This window comes from Zea mays, chromosome 9 (genome assembly GCF_902167145.1).
Source record: "Zea mays cultivar B73 chromosome 9, Zm-B73-REFERENCE-NAM-5.0, whole genome shotgun sequence".
Taxonomy (NCBI): domain Eukaryota; kingdom Viridiplantae; phylum Streptophyta; class Magnoliopsida; order Poales; family Poaceae; genus Zea; species Zea mays.
The window spans coordinates 134,539,887-134,566,073 of NC_050104.1; the positions used below are offsets into that span (position 1 = coordinate 134,539,887).

The following is a 26,187-nucleotide window of genomic DNA, read 5'->3' on the forward strand; positions in this document are numbered from 1 at the left end:
CTAAACGGCGAAAAACAAAAAAGAACGAAGGGAGTATAATATTGTTTTGCTTCACCCTTGACTGATTACTGCTGCCTTTTCTGTACTGACCAATTAAGAGTGTTGGGTAAGAATGCAAATGCCACTCAATTCTAGGTTTAGCATTAATTAAACATCATAGTAACGTCTCTCTGTATATCTTACCTAATCGATAGAAATAGAGATTATAGATAGAGATTTTGATGAAAAAAAAACTGCTATAGAAATTATGGTGCTTCTAAACATGCTAGTTTACCTAGTTTTTAAGGAACTGGTATAGAAATTATAGTGCTATTAAACATGTTAGTTTATACTTCAGTTTCTAGGAATCCAGAAACTAAGAAGCTGACTTCATCTATTAAAATCAGTCTTTGTACGCATGCCCTTGTTTGATAAAAAATATGGTGTTTGTCACCGCTCTATCCCCTCGGTACTAGCTTTGCCCGATCTAAATGTTTAATTATTATTTAAAATTTTAATGAAAATATGAGTTTAATCTATATTTAAAATTGACAGAAAATAAAAAAGGAATAATTGAACCAATTACTTTTAAAATAGAGTAGCGGTAAATTTGTTTTTTTATAAAACAAAGCTAGAAACCAGCTTCTAAGACTGTCCGCAGCGCATGCCGCACGGTGCCCCCTCCCACCCCTAGCACCGTAAACGCGTAGGGGGCCTCTACGCGTGCAGCGCTGGCCTCCAAATGGCCCCCTACGCGTTGCAGCGCTAGGGGATGCCGCGCCGCTCCGGAGTACTGTAGCGCCCCTTGCACAGTGCTCCCCTATTTAATAGTTAAAAAAATAGTAATAAAAGATGAAAAGAGTTAGATAATGATATTTTATAGTTGTAGTGGGTATATGAGGATAATATAGGGGAAACCGCTGCGGGAGATGAAAATTTAGGGGGTAAAATGTTGATGATGTGACCCAAAAAAATGATATAGGTGGAAAAATTTAGAGGTCACCGCTGCGGACAGTCTAAGAAATCAGGCCCAAACACGTACATCTAGTTTATTATTATTTTTTCATAGAACAATTCTAGAATTTGGAGATAGAAACCAGTGTCTTAAAAATTATGATGCTTTTAAAAAGATCCTAAATCTCTAAATATAATAATTATAATTGTTTTACGTTCGGAATTTCGTGGGATAAGAATGAATTTGACCCTCTAAAATGTGCCAAAAAACAAAGAAATTGTTAGTACGGAAACATATAGAGAAATTCAAATGATGATTCCGATAGCAGCTGATCCGAATACGAAAACTGATGAGAAAAAACAGCTCCAGCATTGAAACTACGCAAACACATTACCCATCGCTGCGAAGCTCAAAAGAAAGTAAGAAACCCATCGCTGCTGCTGTTTGTCAGTTTGTGTAGCCGTGCGTGCGTCATCACTCACCACCATCCGGTGCGCATCCGAGGCGGCATCCCGCTTGGCGGCGTTGGCTGCTGCTGTCTAGCCGTCGCCGAACGCAACCCCTGGTCGAGCACGACGGCGCGCGTGACACGAGACACTGGTGCGCCGCCGTCCAGCGCCCGCTGGTACGCGTCGTCACTGTCCACGTCGCCCCCGTCGAACGCGAGGCGCACGAGGCGTTGCACGTCCCGCGGCGTCAGCTCGTGTTGATCTGCGAGCTCGGGGCCGTCGGAGCGCGCCTGGAATCCCGATAACAGCAGCGTCCCGTCGCTCGGCCCGCCCTCCCGAGCGAGGGCGCCATCGTACGGCCGCGCCGAGAACTGGGCGCCGTCTTCGTCGTCGCTGATGAGGGCGGCCGGGTCCTGGTCATACTGGCAGTCACTGCCGCTGCGCCAGCCGTGCGCCCAGGATTCCTCGTCGAGCTCCAGGTCGCTCCCAGTCTCCTCGCTGTCCGTCTTGAACGAGTTGACGAACTCGACGCCGCTGAGCTGAGCCCCCTCTTCCGCATACCTCGCCCGGACGCGCGCGGTCGCGTCCCTCGCCGACGTTGCGACCTCCGGTCGCAGCGTCGGGTGCTCGAGCCTGGCCACCAGGTCCTCGAACGCGCGGTCGACCGCCGCCGCGCACAGCTCGCCGACGGCGACGCGGCACACCACGTCCTCTATTTTGTCGACCTCGTTGGCGTCGCCTCCCGCACCGCCGCTGCGGTACCTCTGCTCGACGATGAGCCGGAAAGTGGCCGTTGCCTCTGACGACGCGGCCGCGGGGATTACGGCCAGGGATATCGTCTTGCCGTCTTGCGCGAGCAGCACGAGCTTCTCCGACGACATCGTGTCGTAGACTCGTAGCTCGCGACTGGCGAGTGGCGACAGCCTAGCGCTCTAGCTTAGACGGCCGCCATCCGATGATCCGCATTCGGTTCAAATTCTCTGTTCCACCTCAGCCTGTTTATATTGCTCTCCGATGCCAACTGGGTTAATGTTTAGGGCTTGCCGGCTGTGATCTGATTGGAGATTTGGGTTCAGGTCTTCAGGGTAACAGATTGGAATACTGTATCGCGTTATTTTCGTCAGCTTGCATGCTGATTTCAGAGTTCAGACTCAAACCGTTGACTCGAAAACGGACGGCTAATACAAGTATATATATAGAGAGAGAGAGGAATACTTGTAAGAAATATGGTCCTAGCGTCAGTTTATTGACGGTTGATGACAACATAGACACTTTGACCCAACAACCACAACCTTATGCTAGTTGTGAATAAGTACATAAAGCCATACCTTCGGTCATGGCACATTGTCAGGGATGTCCTTCTCTAGCGGCAGTCATACTTGTTATGAAAGTAGGTATGTTATGTCATATCATTGGACAATGGTGTCTATACCATTGGACACAACATAGGTAGTAACAATTGTGGCAATTTGTACTTGACAATATTTTATAGTACACTAGTGAAAAGAATGATGACGTCTAAGAGAGGGATGAATTAGGACAACTATGTTTCACACCAATCTATGGCCTTAATTTTTTTATTTAATCAAAACCTTTGAGAATAACCAAGCATTCATATGTGTAGCTAAGGTTTTTGTATAAGTGTTGCTATCTGTAGCAACCTTGGTTCTAGACCTATCCACTAGTCTATAACTAAGCTAATAAGAAAAGAACACAACAAAATGTAATAGTGTAAATACGAAAGCTTAAGTGTAATAGAGATACAAACTCCCAATGTTGCGCCAATATTTTTACCAAGTTATTAAAAAAGCACACAAGCTTCTTACTAATTCTCGTTGGAGCCCATACGAGAGCCAAGCTCTTTGTTTTAGGTAACTCTGTAGATAGCCACAAGCCTTTTCCACGCATAAGTGATGCTCCACTTTTGACCTCTCTTGGATGCACCCCACCATCTACATTATCGAGATTCTAGCTAAAATGCTATGGGTCTCGTTCCCTATGGTACTTGGTAGCGACCACACCACAAAATGCAGTTGGTGTTATCTTGCAAGATATAACCCCCGATACAATACAATGATGCGGGCAAGCGCCAAGGGTTGAGATTGTCTAATCTCATCTCTAACAACTAGGAATTAACCTAGAGCAAGCACTATAATAACGATCTAACTAACCTAAGCACTTCACACATCACATATGTTGTCCTTTCATTCTCTACCAATGTTTCATTTCTCACTTGCTTTCCTTTCATTGTAGGCCAAGTAAGCAGCGTAAAAATACCGCCAAAGGATGGTTTCCAAAGAAAGTGGAGACTTCAAGTAATCCAGTTCCATCTCTAAGTGTTGGCCAAGGGAGCCCAAGTGATGTAGCTAACGAGCTGGTGTGTTTTGACTCTGTACCTAGTGATTTGGTTGTTGCCTTGTTGGTTCTACTGAGTTGGTTGGTGGCCCAACTAATTTCAGTATTTCTTCAATGCCGGCACCCATGACAACTCAAGATGACAAATTGACAACTACTCGAAGGAAGCTCACTCCAAAGAAGAAAACGAAGGGCTGATTTCGGTGTTTGTTCTATGTTCCATGTAAACTTTGTTGGACATGGACTGCATGTGATGTAAACTAAGTTGGATGTGGACTATGTTCAATGTAAGCTTCCTAAGGCCTTATTCGTTTGTGTCGGATTGTACCCGCAATCGTTTCAGCTAATCAAAGTTTATATAAATTAGAGAAGCAATCCGGTTATGAATCGTTCTGACACACCAATCCCAAACAACCGAATGACACCTAAAGAAGGTTCCCATTCACCTTATTTTATCCCGTACACTTGTTATGATGAAGCAATGTTGGCTACTGTTGGTTCCTGTCTACTTGCTGGCATGCTATTTTCAAGTGTAGACAGTTTGCAGTACATCTTTTTTTTTTCTTCTCAAATGGGATTCAGTCCGTGCACTAGTAGTACATGCCGGTGATATCGCTATTGTGTCCGATATCAAAGTTGTCTCTAAATGTAGATCTTTTTCATTATTATATCCTTGTTCTGAAACTTGTTCTTGATGCTCCCTGCTCTCCCTCCTTAGCTTTGAAAACCTCGCTTCTGTCGAGTCCAACAAACTCTGAAATAACCTGGAGAATGTCTGGCCACTCTCAAAACTGCAAATGGCAGGCTTGGCTTTACCCTATGATGCTAATCCATGTTGGTGCAGGTGGGTAGACAAGAACACAGATGGATCAATCAGCGTCTGGAGCGACGCGGCTGTGCGCCTGGCCCTCCGTCGCGGTCTGTTACCTATATCTCCGCAAAGGCACATGGATAAATTTTTTCAAGGCTGAAGCAGTTATTAGTTGCAATCTCCAGCATAACAAATTCGCGAATCCGACTCTCGAGCGTACCTACCATGGATCCAAAAATCTTAGGGATACCCATGGCCTAAACTTGTTGCTGAATCCCCGCTGCCTCCACGGCGTCCATGCCCTAGCTATTTGATGCTTGCTTCAGCCCAGGGTTTTCCTCCGAATCCCCCTTCTCCAGCCTCAGCTCCCCTCTCCAATCGCAGTTGCAGTTGCGGCTGGGCTAGGCTTTCGTCAGCAGCACTTTCCTCCCCTCGGCTCTTGACAGATCGAACTGCTTCCATCAGCAATTCAATCGGGAGATGGCCACCACTCAGTTCGCCATGGTTGAGGAGCTGGCCTCGCTCATCAAGGACAACCTGCACAGCAAGCATCTCATCCTCTCCACCGAGGAGTCCCTCGTCGCAGCCCTCCAGGAGCTGCACTGCCGTGAAGAGGACGACGGCGCGGCGGATACGATAGAGCTCCAGCCTGCCGGGGCCTACCACCGCCTTCTCTTGCATCGCCTTGCTGAAATTTATGGGTAAACAAACACCTGCTAGCTTAATCGGGGTGATGTTGTGTGCGCGCGCTGTCTAACAGCTAATCTGCCTGCTTGTGCCTAGGTTCGCGCATGAATCGGCCGGTGAAGGCGAGGATCGACATTTGGTCCTCCAGCGCTGCCCCGAAACAGCCATGTAGGTTGCCAAGCTTGCTTCAAATAAAATCTCTCACCATGTCATGTCTTCTCGACTTGTTTGTTGCCCATCGTCTTTATTATGCATTTGCTTTTCTATTTTATAGACCACATATTCTGAGTTTCTGACATTAGATCAGAACCCCCATTGTACCACGATATTAGTATGTTTCAAGTATCGTTCAACCAGGGTTTGATGCTTGGACCAATGCAGGATAAATCGAATTACAGCCAATTCATCTACAAACTCAGACACAACTTTCCAGTTGTGTATCGATATATATAATCCCTTGTAGTATGATATTCTGTTTGGATGTATGAATAGATATGGTCACTTCCTTCCTCTATATCTGAGCATCCAGTTGTACCCTAACTCATTCTGTTCCTGAAAAAAAAGTTCTGTCATTTGGGCCTATGGACACCATACTATTGTGAGCTAATTCAACTATACCTTCTATACTCAGCATCTTGTTGCTTTCTTTATGTTGGATTTACCTTTCGTTGCTTCTCCCACCTGTTATTTTCCTTTTATATTATCTTTATCGCAAAAACTATGTTATATCTTACTGATCTAGTAAATCCTTAGTTGTCTTTTCCCTTTATGTTGAATTAGTTTTGTCGTTTGTTGCAGCCCATCTGTTCTTGTTAGTGATATGATATGGAAGTTTGATAACAGCGATGATTTCATGTCTGTTGTGCTAACCCGAAATGATACAGGTGAGACACTTTTTATGCCCATTTGTAATAAAAAGATGGGTATTTTACCTGCCTTATCATGTGCATCTAGTATTTGGATTTGCGTGTCATAATCTATCTATAAAAGGAGCTGTAAACAAGCAATGTATATATTTGTGAGCAATATTTTGCAATAGGAGATGTAAAAAAGCTGGTTGAAGGAGTAGATCTGCACCCATGTTCTTGCGGGCTTTACATGGGTGGTTAGCCAATACATCTGTATTATCTGGCTTCATATGCAACATATGTATTTTTCACTGTTTGTATGGGCATATGTTGATACTTCAGAGGACATACTTGTTTCAATGGTTATTGTTGTCCCCAGAAACTCTAAATACATCATCACATTGTAATGCTATTATAACCACTATTATGCATATCATTGTAAAGGTCTCATGTACTCACTGAAACAAGTTTCCATTCTTCTACCAGATTTTCAAAAACCTCAGAAGGCAGATATTGTCCAAAAAGACATTTCTGTTAAAAGCTCGCGTCTGAAAGACAATACAGGTATGCAGAATATGAACTCTGCCTTTCAGCCAGAAAACTTGTTACAAATAGGAATCAAGTAAATATTATTTGCATGGATCTCAACATATAATTTTTACATAAAAGCATGTGGGTTTGAAAAAAAAAATAAAAGTACAACCTGTAACTAGTTAGCCCTTATCTTTCAGACTCGAAACCTCTGAGGCAGCCAGCAGTACATCCTGCAGCATCATTAAAGGAGAGGGAAGCTGCTTATCGAGCTGCTCGTGAGCGGATCTTCTCTGTGGATGATGCCAAGGGAAACGATAGGTCATACGTGAAATGTCGGCAGGTTCCTGTTGTTGCTCAACGGATGATTGCCCATGCACTCGGTCAAAAGGTTCAAAATACCACAGAGGCAGTTGCCTCCACAGAAAGCAGAGGAAAACATAAACAGCTGCCAAATGGGAAAAGTATTCCGACACATAGCAGGAACAACTTCTGCCCAGTTACACCAGATAACAAAGAAGCGGTTCGAAATGGTAGGCCAAACTCAGCTGGTTGTAACTCGTATCAAACTCCATCAAGCCAAAGACGCCACACAACTAATACTAGAGCTGTTACTGCTGAAGGCTTGAAGAAAGAACAGACTGGAGCAGCTAAAAGAATGTTTGCACATGCACTGGGTCTGTCTGCAGCTCGAGGAAGTAATGGTGCGCTGCCCAAACCGAAGTAAAGATGTGGATTTGAGAACGGGTAAGTGGAGAAGGTTGCCCAGTGCAAGCTCAAGCTCCTGCCGTGGGATGAACCTGCAACGGTTGGTGCTCTTCTGTGCCATCTACTACTGTGGAGCGATTTTTGTGGTGCTGTAGGAGATGAAAGCGGTTATTGGTTGGATGTTAATTGTTGGACTTGGACCCAGAGAGGATATGTGGCCCGGCGCTGGTTCGAAAATTCAAGCTCAGATGGGGAAAGATGTTGCTGGATACGCATTACATGCCAAGCCAAGTGGAAGAGAAACGCCCCTCCTGTCACTCGTATGGTAATATCGCTCTAAGGTTGCTGCAATTTGTTTACTCTAGTACGTTATTTAGAGAGGCACATCCTGTGCCGTTACTTTTTTCCTTTGACTATACTTATATAAGGACGACTTGCTGGATTTGTGGTCTTGATTTAATTTGTACTCTTAGGGCTTGTTTAGCAGCAAGTGTAATGGACGAAATTGAGAAGTTTAAAATCTCTTACTATTTAATTTTGATTGGTCCCCTCAATGAGCCCTGGGTTTGTTTGGAAGCAGAGCAATAGAATTGGAGGAGCTAAAATGAATAGTAAAGGCTGATTTGGTGACAAGGGGATCCTGTGAGGATCGGAGGATTGAGGGAGAAATAAACTAATTTTCTCTTTAATCTCCTGTGATCCCTGTTCACCAAATCAACTCTAAGAAGATTTGAGCCCCTCTAATCCACTTGCTCCCAAACACGCCCTGGTAAATGTTTGTATTTGAATTACATAACTTAGTCGTTGAAATAAGAGTCTGTTTGTTTAGGATTATAATATGACCAGATTATATAATTGATCAAATTTTGAACAAAATGTTAGTTTAAAATTTATTATATTATATAATCTAGATAGATTATAAACCCAAACAAACACCCCCTAACTATGCGTACGTAAGCATGGGGTTTCACCAGTGTTTGGTGCAGCTACGTTGCTTAACTTGTTGTCAGAACCGAAGCTGCGCCAAACGAGCCGAGCTTGCCAAACATTAAGCTGCAGGCAGATCGAAAGCATTTAACTGATCTGTTATTTTTACTTGCAAATGTTTTTTTTGGTTGCACGGAACACAAAACATTGTAAAATCAGACTTCTTAAGTTCGCAGGACTCGGATCGTATTAAGAAGATAGCCACCTAGTATTGTATTAAGAAGAACTTCTCACACAGGTCGAGAAAACCTCTGAACTCCTGCCTCATCCATACACAGCGGCATCGAAACCCATGTGAGAACGACCGCAACCAGGACTGAGCCTTAAACCTGTACTTTGACGTAGGACAGACGAGCGGATTTTTTTAACCACACCCTGCGCTCCCACGAGAAGTCGAACTCAAGACCTGAGAAATGCTACTCAGACCACCTAACCAACTCGGTAGAGGCCCTTTCACCATGCCATATAAAAGAAGTAAATGATTAGAAAGCACCATATCTGAAGATCCTAAATGTACTATTTTCAATAAAGTTTACAAGATGGTACTCTCGCTATTTATCGCACAACAAAAAAAATAATGCTAGCGAAACAATATACAATAGCAAAATACGAAAGGGTCTCTAGCTTGATTAGTTATGTGGTCTGAGTAGCACTCAGGTCATAGATTTGACTCCATATATGAGCGAATTTCAGCCCGTGTTTAAAATAAATTCCCTCGCCAAAGCACAAGTCTAAAGACCTAGCCCCGGTTGCGGTCTCACATAGGCCACTGTGTATGGATGAGGAAGAGGTTCAAAGGTTTTCTCGACCAGCGTAAAAATATATTCTTAATATAATGGCGTTTACAGTCTTACCCAGTAGGTTGAATTCTTTTTTTTTAATGTACAATAATTAAGTGAACGGTCAGAAATGACAATTCCAATTATGAATAACCCAACTTGATTTTCAGAATCCGGGGGGTGGGGGGACTGATTACTCCTAAAAAAAGTTTCTGAATGTATACTAGATATATGTGCACAAGGACAAAGAAATCTATGTAATATCTTACCTTCACTAATATCCAAACTAGTAACCTTTGACTCGTGGCCCACCAAACTTTTGATTGCTTTGTAATCCCGAGCTGACCACAGCTGAAAATATGGAATGCATTTGATAGCAATATGATTGCTGTCTATATTGATTGATGAAGAGGGAGTACAGACGCATATAGAGATGGACAAACGGGCCGCCCGGCCCGGCCCGGCCCGACCAAAAACCGGGTCGGGCCTGCTGTGCCAGCGGGCTTAAACGGGCCGGGCCGGCCCGTTTAGTACGAAAAAACGGGCCGAAAAGCGGGCTAAACGGGCCGGTAAACACGTTTTAGTGTAAAAAAACCGGGCTTAACGGGCTTAGAGGTAAACGGGCCGTGCCGGGCTAGCCCGCCGTGCCTAGTTTCCTGTCCAAGCTCGCCCGCTTATTCTACCGTGCCGGGTTCGGACCGGGCCCAAAAAGCGGGCTTCGTGCCGGGCTCACGGGCCTCGTGCTTTTTGGCCATCTATAGGCGCATATATTTATAGAGGGACAGAGGGGTAGGGGATCTCAGGTTTATAGAAACAATACCCTGAGATCTCCTTGAATGGAAGAAAACTATCTCTGCCCCCTAAATGGGAGGATTGTATCTATATCTTCCTATATGCGGCTGTAGCTTCCTATATGCGGCAGTGCTAGTAAGACAAGTATGCCTACACTTGTATGGAAGGGGATCCTGCGCCTATATGGCAGGAAACACATGTCTGAAATATCAGCTAACACGCCCCCGCAGTCTGATCATCGGTACCACAAACGTTCAGGCTGGATCTGAACTCCGTGATGACTGTAGAGGGAAGCCCTTTGGTGAAGATGTCTGCATACTGGGAGGTAGTAGGCACATGGAGAACGCGGACATCACCGAGAGCCACCTGATCCCGAACAAAGTGCAAATCAATCTCAATGTGCTTGGTTAGCTGATGCTGGACAGGGTTTGAAGACATGTAGACCGCACTGATGTTGTCACAATAGACCAACGTGGCACGACGTAACGGGTGACGAAGTTCGGCCAGAAGCTGACGAAGCCAAGTGGATTTAGCAACAGTGTTGGCGACGGCCCGGTACTCGGCTTCAGCACTGGAGCGGGACACAGTCATCTGTCGTTTGGAGGACCAAGAAATAAGGTTATCACCAAGAAAAACTGCAAAGCCTGAAGTGGATCGGCGTGTGTTAGGACATCCAGCCTAGTCGGCATCAGAGTATGCAATTAACTCAGCCTGAGAAGAAGGGCGCAACTGAAGACCCAAATGCAGAGTGCCACGAACATAACGGAGAATGCGCTTCAAGGCGGCAAGGTGAGGCTCGCGAGGATCATGCATGTGAAGACAAATCTGTTGCACAACATAGGCTATGTTTGGTCGGGTAAAAGTGAGGTAATGTAGAGCTCCAGCTAAGCTGCGGAAATCCGATGGATTAGAAACAGGAGCACCAGTAGCTACAGAAACCTTTGGGTTTGTGTCGACAGGTGTAGAACAGGGCTTGCAATCTGCCATACCAGCCCGATCCAGAATATCCAGCATATATTGACGTTGCGAAAGGAAGAGGCCTCCATCTCGTCGTTGAACTTGCATCCCCAGAAAGTGATGTAGGTCACCCAAATCTTTCATAGCAAACTCCAACTGTAAGGCCTGAATGATGTGTCGAAGGAGAACAGTAGAGGATGCTGTGAGTATAATGTCGTCGACATAGAGTAACAAATAAGATGTGTCAGTTCCTCTATGGTAGACAAACAGAGATGTGTCACTCTTGACCTCGATGAATCCCAGGGAGAGCAGATGAGTGGCAAACCGACTATGCCAGGCACGTGGTGCTTGTTTCAGTCCGTAGAGGGATGTATTGAGTCTGCAAACATGTTGTGGGCTGGCTGAATCCTCAAAACCTGAGGGTTGGCTACAATAAACAGTCTCAGAAAGAGTCCCGTGAAGGAAAGCATTCTTGACATCAAGTTGATGAATCAGCCAGTTGCTGGAGACAGCCAAAGATAAGACAGTTCGCACAGTAGCAGGCTTCACGATGGGGCTGAAAGTCTCATCAAAATCAATGCCGGGTCGTTGCGTAAATCCACGGAGAACCCAGCGAGCCTTGTACCTTTCAAGAGAGCCATCAGCATTAAATTTGTGCTTGAAAATCCACTTGCCGGTCACAATGTTTGCACCATGGGGTCGAGGTACCAGATCCCATGTGTGATTCTGCAAGAGTGCTGCATACTCATCTTCCATGGCAGCTCGCCAATTAGGATCAGCAAGAGCGCCACGAAAGGTCTTCGGAATTGGAGATAGGGGGCGACGTGGAACAGTGCTGGCACCCGGAAGCCAGCCTTAGCGCGTGTGACCATGCGATGATGGTTAAGCACTGGGGAGACAGCCACCGCTCTGGGTGGGGGACAACGATGCGATGCGTTCGTAGGAGATGGAGATGAAGCAGCGACACTGCCAGTCGAGATGGCAGAACCGTCCAGACCAGCCGGGGTGGTTGTAGTGGCCAGGTCCTGCACTGGGGGTGTGGACGACGCGTGAAGACTTGGCCAAACCGGCGTGGTGCAGTAGTGTCGGGTGCACCACCAGCAGCATTGGGTGGAGCAGCGCCTGCTGCTGGGAGCAGCAGCGCCGGGAGCTGTAGGCGCGCCAGGAACAGCTTGGGCGCTAGGAGCAGCAGCGCCTGTAGGTTTGCTGGGAGCAGCAACATTCTCCGGTATGAGTCCTGAAAGAATCAGAGGTGGTGGGCCTATAGGTGGCGGCACCGGGTTAGTGGTAATTGTATCTAGGAAGTCAAAATCTTGGGAGGAGGCAGTGGGTTGCTGTTCAGCAAAGGGAAAAGTGGACTCATCGAAAACAACGTGGCGGGAAAGGATGACACGGTTGGATAGGAGGTCAAGACACCGGTACCCTTTGTGATGTGACGAGTAGCCAAGAAAAACACACTTAGCGGAACGGGGATCAAGTTTGTGGCTAGTGGTGGCAGATAGGTTGGGATAGCAGGTGCAACCGAACACGCGAAGATGTTCATAGGAGGGTATGGTTTTGAAGAGGGCAAAGTGAGGAGTGGAAAAATGAAGGGTCTTGGTGGGTAGAATGTTGAGAAGAAGTGTTGCCGTGTGGAGTGCTTCAACCCAGAAGGTTGGTGGGATGCTGGCCTGAAAGAGAAGGGAGCGAATGGTGTTATTGGTAGTACGGATGATGCGCTCAGCTTTACCGTTCTGAGATGAGGTGTAGGGGCAGGACATGTGTAGGAGGACACCGTGGGTGAGGAAGAATGTTCGAGAATTGGAGTTATCAAACTCGCGCCCGTTGTCACATTGCACGGCTTTAATCGTGACACCAAACTGTGTTTTCACATAGGCGAAAAACTGAGTGAGAGTCGGGAAAGCATCGGACTTTAGTCGTAAAGGGAAAGTCCATAAGTAATGGGAGCAATCATCAAGAACGACTAAGTAATATTTGAAACCCGAGACACTTAAAATAGGGGATGTCCACAAGTCACAGTGAATAAGATCAAAATTGTTGACCGCACGAGAAGTAGACGTACGGAACGAAAGGCGAACATGACGACTCAACTGACAAGCATGGCATAAAGGAGAGCTAGCATCTTTATTACACATGGGAACGATTGATGCGAGCTTGGAGAGGGACTCATGGCCAGGGTGACCGAGACGGCGATGCCAAAGTGACAGAGTGGAGCTGGCGATGAAGCTGTGTGCGGCAGGGAGGCACAGGGGGTATAGAGGCCCGGAGCTATTGCACCTGACGATCACGTTCCGAGATAGTAGATCCTTCACAGAGCAACAAGAGGGATCAAATTCAATGGAACAGTTATTATCGGTAGTAAACTGGCGAACGGAAATTAGGTTCTTAATGAGTTTGGGTGACACAAGAACATTGTTGAGATGTAGAGAACCATGTAAAGTAGTGGAGCCAGTGGAAATGACATGAAGAAGTGAGCCGTCACCGAAAATAATGGAGGAAGGTGCAGTAAGAGAGGGAGTTGAAGTATTGGATAGGGTACCGGCGTTGGAGGTCATGTGGGAGGTAGCACCGGTGTCGAAGTACCAGTCAGTCTGCTGAGGCAGAGTCAAGGACACAGTACTGAAAGCGGATGCAAGGGACTGAGCGTCCCAAGAGGGAGTGGCCGACTGTGCCAGCATGCCGTAGGGAGACTGGGGGGCGCTTCCCTGCAGAGGGTCGGTCTGTAGAGTGTGCTGCAATGGGGCGTCTCCCTGTCCTTGAAGAGCACCATGAACGTATTGCTGGGTCTGATGGGCCAGCAGCGCCTGGTGAGGAGCGATGGAGACTGGAGCAGCGTAGAAAGCCTGCTGTTGCTGGGCCGTCGGAGGCAGCAGGGCCTGGTGCTGCGCCAGGAGACCTTGCTGCTGCTGTGGGGTCGGCGTCCGTGGGCCGGGCCACATCTGGATGGCCCCAGTCCAAGGATTTTGGATGGAGGGCCACAGACCGGAGGCACCCCCGTGCTGGCCGCCGGGACTAGTGCCTGGGAATCGAAGGATACCCTGGCGCCCGTGGCCACCCCTCTTGCTGCGACGGTTGGGGTGGCGTGGGGCCGAAGGCGCCTTGTTGGAAGCAGCAGGAGCCTTGTTGGAGGTCGTCGAAGCCCCGCCTTGTGGAGGTTTGGTGGAGGTAAGCAGGGCGGCAGATGGAGAAGACGCACGATGAGCCATCGTGAGTTCCTCCAACAGAAGAGTGGCCCGGACATCGTGGAACGTCGGAAAGGGGCGACCGAGGTGAAGATGACGTCCGATGTCGGAGAAACGGTCGCTGAGGCCACGCAGAACGTTGAGGACCAACGTCCGGTCGGATACTGGTTCGCCAAGATCACCGAGGGCATCTGCCATGGTTTTGAAACGACGACAATAATCGGAGACAGGTAGATCACCTTGGACGAAGTGCCGGAACTGAGCGTCGAGGTGGAGGGCGCAGGTTTCCCGATTCCCGAGAAACTGGTTCTCGAGAGTCAGCCAAGTGGTGTGGGCAGTGGCGCCGCGTTCCATGGCCATTTCAGCAAGGTCCGGGGAGATGGAGCCGGAGATCTAGGACTTGACAACGCAGTCCATGCGTGCCCAGTCAGGGAAGTGAGGCGCGGGAGTGTCGTCGAGGATGTGGCTGTCCAGGGAGTATTTGACAGTGACGAGAAGGAACTCATCACGCCAGCGGGTGTAGTTGTTGTTGGCGAGGTCGAGGACGACGTGAACGAGACTCCGGATGTTTTGCACAGCGACGACCTGGGAGTGGAGGTTGACGATCGCAGCAGCCTCGTGAAGGAGGATGGCATCGTGGAGGCCCTTGTCAGCACCACCTGCTGGATCAGAGAGGTGGGACTGATTGTCGTCGACAGGACTGCCATCGGCGGCAGTCTGAGCAGCGAGGGCGCGTGCATGTGCTGCGCGCTCGAGAGCAGCGCGAACACGTTCGGCGGCAACATCGCGCTCCTGGGCCGTGGTGGCCGCCTCCTGCTCTGCCTGAAGGGCTTGGGCGAGTGCAGCATCACGCCTGGCAGCAGCCTGGAGGCGGGCTTCATGCTCGGCTGCGACCTGGGTCACGGCGTCGTCGAGGAGAGGTGGCTGTTCCAGACCAGCCATGGTCAGGGGAGGGCGCTGCCTGGATGGCGCGCAGAGGGGAGGTGAGGGCGCAGCCAAGACGTGGCGCGCAAGGAGGAGGGAGGCGGCGCAGCTAGAGGACTGCGCCTAGGGCAGCGGAAGAAGGATATGAACTTGAACTCGTGATACCATGATAGCAATATGATTGATGTCTATATTGATTGATGAAGAGGGAGTAGGCGCACATATTTATAGAGGGACAGAGGGGTAGGAGATCTCAGGTTTATAGAAACAATACCCTGAGATCTCCTTGAATGGAAGAAAACTATCTCTACCCCCTAAATGGGAGGATTGTATCTATATCTTCCTATATGCGGCTGTAGCTTCCTATATGCGGCAGTGCTAGTAAGGCAAATATGCCTACACTTGTATGGAAGGGGATCCTACGCCTATATGGCAGGAAACACATGTCTGAAATATTAGCTAACAGCATTAGAGATTAATTGGCAAATGAAGGAATAAGGAAAAGTGGAAAACAAATTCAATAAATTACATATTTTTACCGTTGCTTTGGTGTCATAGGAAGAAGTCGCTAAATAATACCCTTCTTGGGGTTCCAATTTCACATGTGAAATAAGACTCTTATGAGCTGGTATAGAATACAACATTTACTTTTTCCTCAAATCCCATATTCGACAGAAATTATCTTCACTTCCCGTTGCAACCAGATAACCATTAGGAGAGAAGTTGACTCCTAGAACCCGAAATAGAAAATAAAATTAAGTCATATACAAATGAGGTGTTCACAATACAGTTACAGCTCCACAACGCCATATGTATAACCCCATACGAAGTTTTGTGAAGGTACTTCTAAAGTTCCATGATGCAGAAGAAAAAAGAAATAGCCTACAGGTTTCACATGCCCCATATAGGTAAAGAACAATCTTCCTGATCTCAGATCCCATACTCGAGCATATGCATCAAGACCGCAAGATGCTGCCAAAGAACCATCAGGGTGAAAGCTAACACCATATACACTTCTGCTGTGCCCCGGCCTCTTGGAGTAGCAGTTCCTTTCCAGTATTGATGTCCCACGATCTCCAAGTCTTGTCAAAGCTAGCTGTACCAAGGTACTTTCCAGATGGATGAAAAGCAAGGCGACCAAGACGATCAAGGTGACCATCAAAAGACATCAAAAGTGACCCATCTGGTTCCCATAATTTTGCAGTTCTATCAGCTGAAGCCTATGTTGCCCTGATACGGGAATACGGATATGTTGCCCTGATACGAGGATATGGATGCGCGATACGTCGATACCCCGATACGTCATTTCTCAAAAAATACTGATACGACGATACACAATATATATTATAAATAAAATTAAATGTTGAAATGTCTGAAATAGACCACCGCCGATCAGTTCAGTTTAAGGGCATTAGAAGTTAATGTTCAACAACTTTGACTAAAGTAATCATCTACTTCCTCTTCCAGAATTTATCTAGACTCAAATCAATGAATCCAGCATGCCAAAAACATGTGTAACGATACGCTATACCAGCAGACTCGCAAATAATCACTAGTTCACCACACAAGTTCTAAGTTCTAATTCTAACAGACCAGACATGAAACAACAACTAGATTCCATTCTGCATCTTCGGTCAAACCCAATGCCTCAAGATCTTCAAACAATCTTTCTTCAAGTTATGGCTCATCCAGTATCGATCAGCTTGCTCAAGAAAATCAGCACCACCCTCAAAATCAGCTTCGAAAGTGTCAGCTCCAACATCCCACATTGCTAATGGACCACAACGGTATTCATCAGATTTTCTAGAAAGAAGACGCGAGTTTTGGTGTGTGAAAACTAAATCCTCAGCACGCCCAGGATTTAGCCTACAATTTAAATTGCAGATTTGTATTAGGAATCCAAATTCATACATGTGTGACCAACTGATCATAATGAATATGACAAATAAAATGAAATAAAATTGAACCTGTTTCTCAATGAACTATGGATCAGCCCATATGTACTCCAATTTCTTTCAGCACAGGAAGATGATGCTGGCTGTCCAAGTAATTTAAGTGCCAACTTCTTTAATTCTGGAGCAGAATGGCCATGAATTCCCCACCACATTTTTGGTTCCATATAACTTCTATCCTCAAGTGAGTCAAATGAATTGAATCCAGGTCCAAACAAAGAGAAATTAGCATACTGCAACTTAATCTTTTTTAATTCTGCACCAGAAAAATACCTCCTGAAACAAGTATTTCTCATCTCTGAAATTTCCTCATCATTATGAGGAGCCTGTCGGTTGAGGACCTCATTGATCCATGCATCAGTGTAATACTTTGAATTTAGTAAGTGTGCCAAGCAGTGCAAGGGCGTGTTGCTTTTTGTCCATCGACTCACCAAGATGTCATGCACAGCTGAGTAAAAGATAGATTCTTCATGTGTCTCTTTCATTTCATGACGATAGATCACACTCTTCACCTTCTCTATCATTGTGTCCCACATCTCATATATCAAATGGAGGCATGGCTTGTCAGTATCTGTCGCTCGTATCATTGTATAGATAGGCTCAGTGAAACTAAGGAAATAGCGCACTTTATCCCACCACAGATCATTCACAATCTTCTTTACAAATTGAGCCTGACGTGGATTATCTTCCCTATAGGCACTCCACTTTTCACTCACAACCATCACTGAAAGAGCATCTTTTATAGCAATAAATCTCTTCAACATCACAATAGCAGAGGAAAATCTTGTGTCAGCAATGGCAAGGAATTTCAGATTGCTTTGCTCATTGAACATAGACAACCTCATGGAGTGATTCATGATGAAATTTTTAATCATGCTGGCATCTCCAATGACTTCGCTAATCCACTGGAATTCAGTATAAAGCACATTTTCAATTTCCCTAGAAGCACATATGTTCTTCAAAGCAAGATTCAAAGTATGCACAACACAAGGGGTCTAAAAAATATGAGGGTGCTTCTGCTCAACTATGATGCCAGCAGCTCTGCAATTGGCAGCGTTGTCAGTGATCACTTGCACAACATTTTGTGCCCCAACCTCATCAATTACTGCTAACATCTTCTCTGCAATATACTCCTTGGTCTTGGATATTCCTTCAGTGTTGATCGCTCTAAGAAACATTGGACCATCTTCTGTAACAACCAAGAAATTCAAGAGTGGGCGTCTTTGAGCATCTGACCATCCATCTGAAACAATACTCACACCTTTAGAGCTCCAAGTTTCCTTCACGGGCTACAACATTCTCTCCACATGTGTCCTCTCTTGCACAAGAAGAGCTGTTCTCAACTTGTTGTAGCTTGGAGGGACATAACCTCCAATTGGGTTATTGGTAGCAAACATGAAAGCCTTTCTAAAATATGGGTTACGTGCAAGATTAAAAGGCAGACTACCAGTGTAAAACATTCTAGCTATTAGTTCATCAAGATGTCTTCGAACACCCAAATTGAAGCTAGATTCAATAGCTGAAACACCCCTCCTTTTCCTCTTCTCATTGCCCTCAACTGGAAGTCGGGTATCTCTAGGCATGGTTCTATCAGCAACAACACTGGCTGCAGCAACTTCAGCTTTCAATTGTTCAAGAACATGTACTGTCACCACTCGACAAAACTTCACCCAAAACCAGGAATTTTCAACATATGTGCTTTAACTCTAGAATATCTTCCATTATAAACATGGTTACAGAGTCTACACCTAATCCTCGTGTTGCCCTCCCAAACCCTTTCCAGTTCTTTCAAGTATCTCGGCATACCTCCACAATGGTTTTTTCTCATCATCACCATACAAGCAGCAGCCAAGACTTGTTTTGCGATGGCAGTGTTATTTGCGACTGGAAAACTTCCTTCGCTGCTGCTAGCATCAGTAGATGCACTCGTTGCCATGAGATCTAACAAGAACAGAGAATGGGACAAGTACCAGTCAGAGAGTCAGGCAGCCACAGAATTACAGAACTCGCCGCCGGCCATGGAATCTAAGAAGAACGAGACGAGTTTGAGACTTTGAGAAGCAAGACAGGGCAGATGGCAGATCACGTCCACAAACCTCACGACGGCAGACGGGCTGGCTGATGGCAGAAAACACGACCACAGAACTGGAGGCGGCGGACGACCTGATGGCCACGGATCGGCGACGGCTGGCGGCGCGCAGGAGAAGCGGAGGTCTCCAATCAGTGGTGGCGTGCAGGTCTCCAAGGATCGGCGCGCAGGACTGGAGGTCTCAGGTCTCCAAGCGGAGGTATCCCGTGCGACGCGCAGGAGAAGTTAGGGATATAAGGTATCCCGCATGTGTTGGAGAGGTGTCCCGTCATTTTTTATTTATTTAAATTCACAGAAATTTTGGATACTCTCCGGATACATATCCAGAAGTATTCGAAGAGTATCCATATCTGATACAGTATTCAACAAGTTTTGTGAAGTATCCGCGCATCATAGGCCGCGCATCATAGGCTGAAGCTGTTGCTAAGAAGCCATCAGCAGGAGAGAAGGCAACATCAGTCGCACGCTCTTTGTGACCTTTTAGGGTTGCAACCCTAGTTATTTGTGGCATGCTCCATACTTTGATTGTTCCACTCCAGGAACTACACGGTGCAGATAAGCAAATGGTTATTTCCTGAAAAGAAATCAAGAGTGAAAGAACATAATCTTCCATATAAAGCTGAAAACAAGTGTAAACATTTAATAAGCAACTAGTTGCACTATTGGTAACATAGATACGTTGTTTAACTTCAGTTAACAATCTTATTTATTGTGCACACAAACTGCTAACTAATTTCAATTAACGACTCAAGGTGAATATGGCTGAAGATGGTCTTTATTGCTGTTATTTTGATAATCCTGAATAAAGCCAATGTATAGAGTCTAACTTCAGCTTTATGTTCTACCAAAGTTTGTCAGGATAAAGCAGGGATTATGCGCACTCGGAAGGGATACAAGTTCCAACCAATCACATATGAGAAGATTTTTTTTCTCGAAAAGCACAGGAGAACTGTGCTCCATAATATATTAAAAAGAGAGGACAAGGGTCTAAAGAAAGCCACACACTGGCATACACAAAAGGATCTATAAACACACTCAATACTACAACAGCATATATGCTGGCAGCCAAAAAGGATAGACCTTTGGCTCCCGCAAACTCCCATCTCTTTCTTTCCTCTTCTGTTTGCTCAAGGAGAAGAGAGAGGTTTGGAGCTTCACCATCAAACACCGCTCTATTTCGGTGCTTCCAGATCGTATGAGAAGATGGGACTAATAATATGTTGGACATCCCCTATCCACTAGAGTAAGAAACAAATCCGATCCTGATTTCCTAGCAGCCCAGTGATCTTAGACACTAAAACTTTAAATTACAGCTGACTTAGTTAATTCCCAAGTGATATGCTTAGTCTATCATTGTCGAAGGGGTATAGTGCGCATGTGCACATTTTAAATGTGAGACATACATCTCCTATCAATGGCAGCAGTTAATTTTAAAAAGAACCCCTTCCACCAAAATTTTATGACTAACTCCACAAAGTTGCCACCGTTAGATGCTAGATGGATGTCCTAAATTTAAAATGTGTACGTGAGAACTGTATCCCTTTGAGCACCAGCTATGTTGCCCACGTAAAAGTTTTTTCTATATTTGATATACCTTATGATATGCTTAGTCAAAATGATTAAAAGTATTGCCAGACCCAGAATTAGCTACGGAAATCACATAATAATAAGATCAAAGTCGGAAACAGTTTTCTGCATCCTTGCCTCGCAACATTTGTTTGAGACATATAGAAGAACAAAGCACATGTAATTCCGTATGATTAAGAGGAAACACCTTGTGGCGAGCATGGATGCATCACGAGAGAAGGAACAACCAGTGAGCGGGTGAAAGTCGCCTAGAGGGGGGGTGGATAGACGAAACCTGAAAGTTAAAACTTTATCCCCCAACTAGATCCCTTGATTAGTGGTTAGAACAAGATAGATAATTATCGAAGTATAAAAACTAAGTCCTTGCTTGTAAAGAGTATTGCTTTCAAATAATGCGGAATTGATAAATCAATACTACTAATAAGTCTATGAGAATAAAGCAAGAGGGCTTAGGCAAGAAGAGCAATAACACAAGTTCTCTCTTGCAATGTGTTGCTTTACTAAATGAGAATTTAACTTAAAGCAACACCAAATAGAATTAGCAAAGAGTAGTGCAAGAGAAACTTAGAAAAGGGAAAGGACAAACAAATCACAAGCAATAAGCACACGAGACACGGGTGATTTGTTTTACCGAGGTTCGGCCCTCGAAGGCCTAGTCCCCGTTGAGGAGTCCACTAAGGACGGGTCTTTTTCAACCCTTTCCCTCTCTCCACCGATCACCCAAGGATCGGCGAGCTCTTCTTCTTCTCAAGGATCACTCTTGATCCCGCAAGGACCACCACACTCTTTTGGTGTCTCTTGCTAGCTTTTACAAGCCTCCAAAACTTTGGAGGAAGTTCAATGGGAGTCAAAACTCCACGCGCAAATGAACACAAAGATGTAGCACACACTATCTCTCAATGAATCTCACAAGGCACTAGTGCTAAACTCAAATGAGTAGCTCTCAATTGCTTGCTCTCTCTTTTGTGGCACTTGTGTTGGTTGTAGCGGTCTAAATCTTGTGTATAGGATGGATCAATGAATATATGTGGTTGGGAGGGCTTGAGTATGTCAACTAGATGACTTGGAATGTTGCTTGGGCTCCCACACTTTGAAGTGGCCGGTTGGGGTGGTATTTATAGCCCCCAACCACCCATATAGCCGTTGGGGCGCATCTGCCAGAAATTGCACTGGCGGACGGTCCGCGACTAGGGCCCGGACGGTCCGTGACCCTCCAACGGTCGATTCTGACATCTTCAACGGATACTTCTGACAGATCAACGGTTAGATCAACGACTATCTGCCTCGGTGACACCACGCGGACAGTCCGCCCTTGGTTCCGGACGGTCCGCGCCAGCTGTATAATTCCTTTTGCTCAACTTGTCACATTCGGGCTGAACCAGGTCTTCACCTGCGGACTGTCCGTGAATTATAGCCGGACGGTCCGCGCGTTGTAGCTGGACGGTCCACGGTTTAGTCGGACTATCCATGATTTATAGTTCCTGGTCGAAGTCAAAGTGGTGTCGCGGATGGTCCGCCGCAAGGGCCCGGACGGTCCGCGCTTGGTCTGATTTTCCAAAAAGCTTCTCCTGTCCGGAATAATCTACGGTATTCCGGACAGTCGATTTAGTATAGTTGTAGATGAACCTTTAGCACCTGTAGAACATATAATCTAGAGCAAACTAGTTAGTCCAATTATTTGTGTTGGGCAATTCAACCACCAAAATCAATTAGGAAAAAGGTGTAACCCTAATTCCCTTTCAATCTCCCCCCTTTTGGTGATTGATGCCAACACAAACCAAAGCAAATATATAGGTGCATAATTGAACTAGTTTGCATAATTGTAAGCGCAAAGGTTACTTAGAATTGAGCCAATATACTTTTAATTTTTTAGACCATGCTTGCACCAATTGTTTTGTTTTTGCAAACTCTTTTGGAAATTCTTTTCAAAGTGTTTTGCAAAATAGTCAAAGGATAAATGAATAAGATTTTGAGAAGCATTTTCAAGATTTGAAGTTTTCTCCCCCTGTTTCAAATGCTTTTCCTTTGACTAAACAAAACTCCCCCTTAATAAAATCATCCTCTTAGTGTTCAAGAGGGTTTTAAGATATCAATTTTGAAAATACTACTTTCTCCCCCTTTTGAACACAATAAGATACCAATTTGAAATTTACCAATTGAAAATCATTAGCTTTTCTTTAAAATTAGGTGGTGGTGCGGTCCTTTTGCTTTGGGCTTACACTTTCTCCCCTTTGGCAAATAAAACATGAGTGAAGATTATACCAAAGATGGAGAGATGGCGGGATACCGGCAAAGAGTGGATAACACCAATGGAGTTGAGTGGAAGCGATGTCTTTGCCGAATACTCCATTTCCTTTCAATCTAAGACTTAATACATGAGATGCTCATGAAAACATATTAGTCTTAGCCTTGGCACAAAGAGAGATAAGAGATATGAAAATGTACCAAAAGAAAGAGATATGATTAAAAGGATATGTCAATTAAGCTTAAACAATTCTATATAATATAGATTGCTCCCCCTGAATATGTGCTTTGAGAGGAATACAGATTTTGGTCTTAAACGCCAAGTGCACATAATTAGGTTAATGAGATCATATCTATATCATAAAGAGTGTGAAGTGCATTGTGTCATAGTATAGGTGTGATGCTCAAATGCTCACGACAATTGATGCACTTATGAAAGCATGTTATCTTAAGCGATTACCCTTAAGGATTTCAAAGAGGCTTAAGGATCATCCACCTTTGGAACAAAGGCAGCTTATCCTCGTTACAAGGTTAAGCTTTAAGCTCTTTGACAATAAAATTACTTCTCCCAGATTGAACAAAGATGTAAGAATGAATGTTTGAGAAGTTAAACTAAGTATGAAGCAGGGTTTAATGCATGAACATGCTTTCTCTTCCTTTTATACAAGATATACAAGGAATGTAGGAAGATTTAGGTACATGTATGAATGAGATTGAGGAGTTTTACCCTTTTGTACCTTTACTTAGTGATGCTCTCTTCATTGTGCTTTGTCCTTAGTCTTATTGAATTTTCCTAAGACCTGTACTCAAGACAATATATGGAAATATTTTGCACAAGAGAGAGTTCTACAACTAGTGATCTTATTCTAAGTCATTGTTTTTAGATATCAAGTAGATCACAGATTACATAAATGTATCATGAATTCTCCTTTTAACTTAGTGCATATCAAGATAGATGTCGATTGAAATCAAATTGAAATTGCATGAAGCACTAAGAAGCATAAGTGATAATTGAAGTTATTCAATGATCATACAACAGATGCGATCAAAAGAACAACATAGGCATTAGATTTTCAAACATGCTCATAAATAGGAGAATTCGATAAATATGCTACTTTAACATTGAAAGCTACAATCCTTGATAAAGGTGACATTATTTTACCAAGTTGGATTGAAATGAAGCAGCATGCCTTATGAGAAACTTGTTCTCATACAAAAGACTATATGAGATTACTAAGATAACGAGCTAGTCTCAAAATAATCAAGATATAGAAATAGGCTCCCCCTAGAGATATGCATCAAGAATGAAGGAAATGGGTGGATGCACTCACTTTTAAAGGCAAATAGGGAGAAGCACTATTTATCTCGATCAAGGCTTAAAAGATTTGCAATAAACAATTTTTGCCTAGTATTCTCATAATGAAAAGTTTTTTTGAATGCTTACAACCACATCATTGAATGTTTTGAAGATCTCATATCCAAGTAGGTGTTGTTGCTCTTGATGTCTTCCTTTTTCATTTGAGTGTCCTCCCTTTATAGTTGACTCTTTTTCCTTCCAAACTTATTGAAAATACTCAATAGAGATGTTAATAGCACAAGGGAGTAAAAGATGAATGATGATTTCTTAAGAGAGAAAGTAAAGGTAGTTCATCATCCATAGATCACACAGACATGAAGTAAAATCCTTGACATTAGTGCACATTACTTGAAAAGAGGAACATGCACTATTTAGACATTTGATCAAGCATAGGAATTTACTTCTTCATATTGAATTTATTAATCATTACTTAAAAGCAAGTCAATATGAGAACATATATATAGCAAAGGTATGAAATAGATTCTAATGGATAAGTGCATTAATGAAAATGAGATTGAATGCACATCTTAGCCAATTTAAGTTTACTAAAGAATCTATTTCTTCACAAAGATATACTTAGAGTTAGAGTGAACAATCATTGATGGGAACTAAATTAAAGAGATGAGTTCCCATACCTTTGCTTTGACCTTTCTTCCTTTTGGGTGAAGAGTACCCTTTGAGGCTTGTGGCTTTAACCTTGCACTTACTCTCTTATAAGTAGGCTCAAGAGAAATGTTAATAGCAACACAAGCACTAGTTTCCCTTTTTGTAATTATTTTTGATAAGGAATGAAGAGTGAATTACTAAAGCATGGAAACTTTATAATATGAACTAGAGTATTCCTTGAAGTATGCTTAGTTTTAACTTATGGAACAAGCATAGTAAGTTCTTAAGAATTACAGGAATAAATCTAATTCATAACATGGAGAGCGATAAATGTAGAAGAATCATATCCAATATAAGCAAGAAGCATAACAACATAAGTCATTGGATTGACTTTCCTTTTTATGTTAAATTACGCATTTCCAAAGAGAAAACATATTCTAGTTATAGAGAGAATCTTCCTTTTGTAGGTGTCGTAGGGATTTGAATTCCTATTGTGACACCCTATTCCTTTAAGAACTTGGAATATCTCTTTATATCTAGAATCATGGTAATAATAAGATAATAAGTGTAAAACATGCCATGGATTTCTTAATAATTTAAAACATGTAGATTGCCATAGTATAGAAATGATGAATGTACAATCTACCATATGGGAGGAATATCTTCAAAGAATGGTGACATAATTTTAAGAACATTTTAAGTGCTTCCTTTTCTATGTAACTACACAAGACACATAAGAAATGATAATTTAAGATATTTGCACTTAAAAGCATAATTGTTACCATCCTTTGGCTTTCCTCCATGTTGTAGGTCTTGACTTTTCGACATGGGATTAGTTCTTTGTTTCCTACAACATCAATATCTTCCCGAGATGATATGAGTTTTAGACATAATAATTTGAAATAACCTTGGGTCAATCTTGGATATGTAGATCATTGTAGATTGATAGCTTGAGTTAATGTGAATTGACTTGACTCTCTCAAGCACCCAAAGTTTCATATCATCTCCTTCTCCTGCAAAGCTTGTCAAGCATGTTTTGGTACCCATCGCTTGATGGATCCATTATGATTAGTCAACAAAGATCTAGGAACCCAAATGTCCTTTGTGCTAGCGCTTGGCAAATTCATTGCCTTTTTAGCACAAGTTGCAATTTTGGGTTGCCTAGTTATATATGAATCAAATGACAAGCTATGAGTGGAGGAGTTACCAATGAGACAATCCTTGCATTGATGTCCCTTTTCCCGGCATGTGTAGCATAGGCGTTTTCCAAGTTTTGAAGATTTCTTCTTTCCTTGTTTGTTGCTTGCTACATGGTTAGTAAAAACTTTCTTTTCTAACCCTATGCCCTTTTGTTTTAAATGGGGACAAGATTTAATAAAGTGTCCCTTCTTTGAACATTTAAAACAAA

The 26,187-nt window shown here is 44.1% G+C and overlaps 3 protein-coding genes and 1 pseudogene across 4 annotated transcripts; 1 reads left to right on the plus strand and 3 right to left on the minus strand.

Annotated features, from left to right (window-relative positions):
* Positions 1–1,230: 1,230 nt before the first annotated feature.
* Positions 1,231–2,384, minus strand: LOC100276512 (uncharacterized). Its single transcript, NM_001150281.2, has one exon. It carries the CDS (start codon positions 2,262–2,264, stop codon positions 1,413–1,415), a length of 852 nt encoding a protein of 283 aa, NP_001143753.1. The 5' UTR covers positions 2,265–2,384; the 3' UTR covers positions 1,231–1,412.
* A 2,161-nt stretch (positions 2,385–4,545) lies between these two features.
* On the plus strand, positions 4,546–7,856 carry LOC100272573 (R3H domain protein). The gene is made up of 5 exons (NM_001147039.1): positions 4,546–5,250; positions 5,333–5,404; positions 6,035–6,120; positions 6,571–6,648; positions 6,816–7,856. The coding sequence occupies exons 1-5, from the start codon at positions 5,030–5,032 to the stop codon at positions 7,340–7,342; spliced, it is 984 nt and encodes a 327-aa protein (NP_001140511.1). The 5' UTR covers positions 4,546–5,029; the 3' UTR covers positions 7,343–7,856.
* A 515-nt stretch (positions 7,857–8,371) lies between these two features.
* Positions 8,372–26,187, minus strand: part of LOC103640308 (U4/U6 small nuclear ribonucleoprotein PRP4-like protein) — a 29,351-nt pseudogene continuing 11,535 nt past the window's right edge.
* On the minus strand, positions 16,266–19,236 carry LOC100384284 (hAT transposon superfamily protein). Of its 2 annotated transcripts, none has more exons than NM_001322034.2 (3): positions 18,993–19,173; positions 16,912–18,837; positions 16,266–16,810 (listed from the first exon to the last, which is right to left on the minus strand). In NM_001322034.2, the coding sequence occupies exons 2-3, from the start codon at positions 17,769–17,771 to the stop codon at positions 16,579–16,581; spliced, it is 1,092 nt and encodes a 363-aa protein (NP_001308963.1). In that variant the 5' UTR covers positions 17,772–18,837; positions 18,993–19,173; the 3' UTR covers positions 16,266–16,578. The 2 variants fall into 2 exon arrangements, with proteins under 2 accessions (NP_001308963.1, XP_020399378.1); XM_020543789.3 differs by having other exon boundaries at positions 16,276–16,810; positions 16,912–18,921; positions 18,993–19,236.

What these genes read in the sequence shown, in the direction of transcription:
- LOC100276512 (NM_001150281.2), bottom strand. Translation starts at nt 2,264, where the DNA reads ATGTCGTCGGAGAAGCTCGTGCTGCTCGCGCAAGACGGCAAGACGATA.
- LOC100272573 (NM_001147039.1), top strand. Translation starts at nt 5,030, where the DNA reads ATGGCCACCACTCAGTTCGCCATGGTTGAGGAGCTGGCCTCGCTCATC. An exon ending in CGCCTTGCTGAAATTTATGG is followed by an intron (nt 5,251 to 5,332) that starts GTAAACAAACAC and finishes GCTTGTGCCTAG; the next exon opens with GTTCGCGCATGAATCGGCCG. An exon ending in GCTAACCCGAAATGATACAG is followed by an intron (nt 6,121 to 6,570) that starts GTGAGACACTTT and finishes TTCTTCTACCAG; the next exon opens with ATTTTCAAAAACCTCAGAAG.
- LOC100384284 (NM_001322034.2), bottom strand. Translation starts at nt 17,771, where the DNA reads ATGATTAAAAATTTCATCATGAATCACTCCATGAGGTTGTCTATGTTC. An exon ending in CATAGTTCATTGAGAAACAG is followed by an intron (nt 16,811 to 16,911) that starts GTTCAATTTTAT and finishes TTTAAATTGTAG; the next exon opens with GCTAAATCCTGGGCGTGCTG.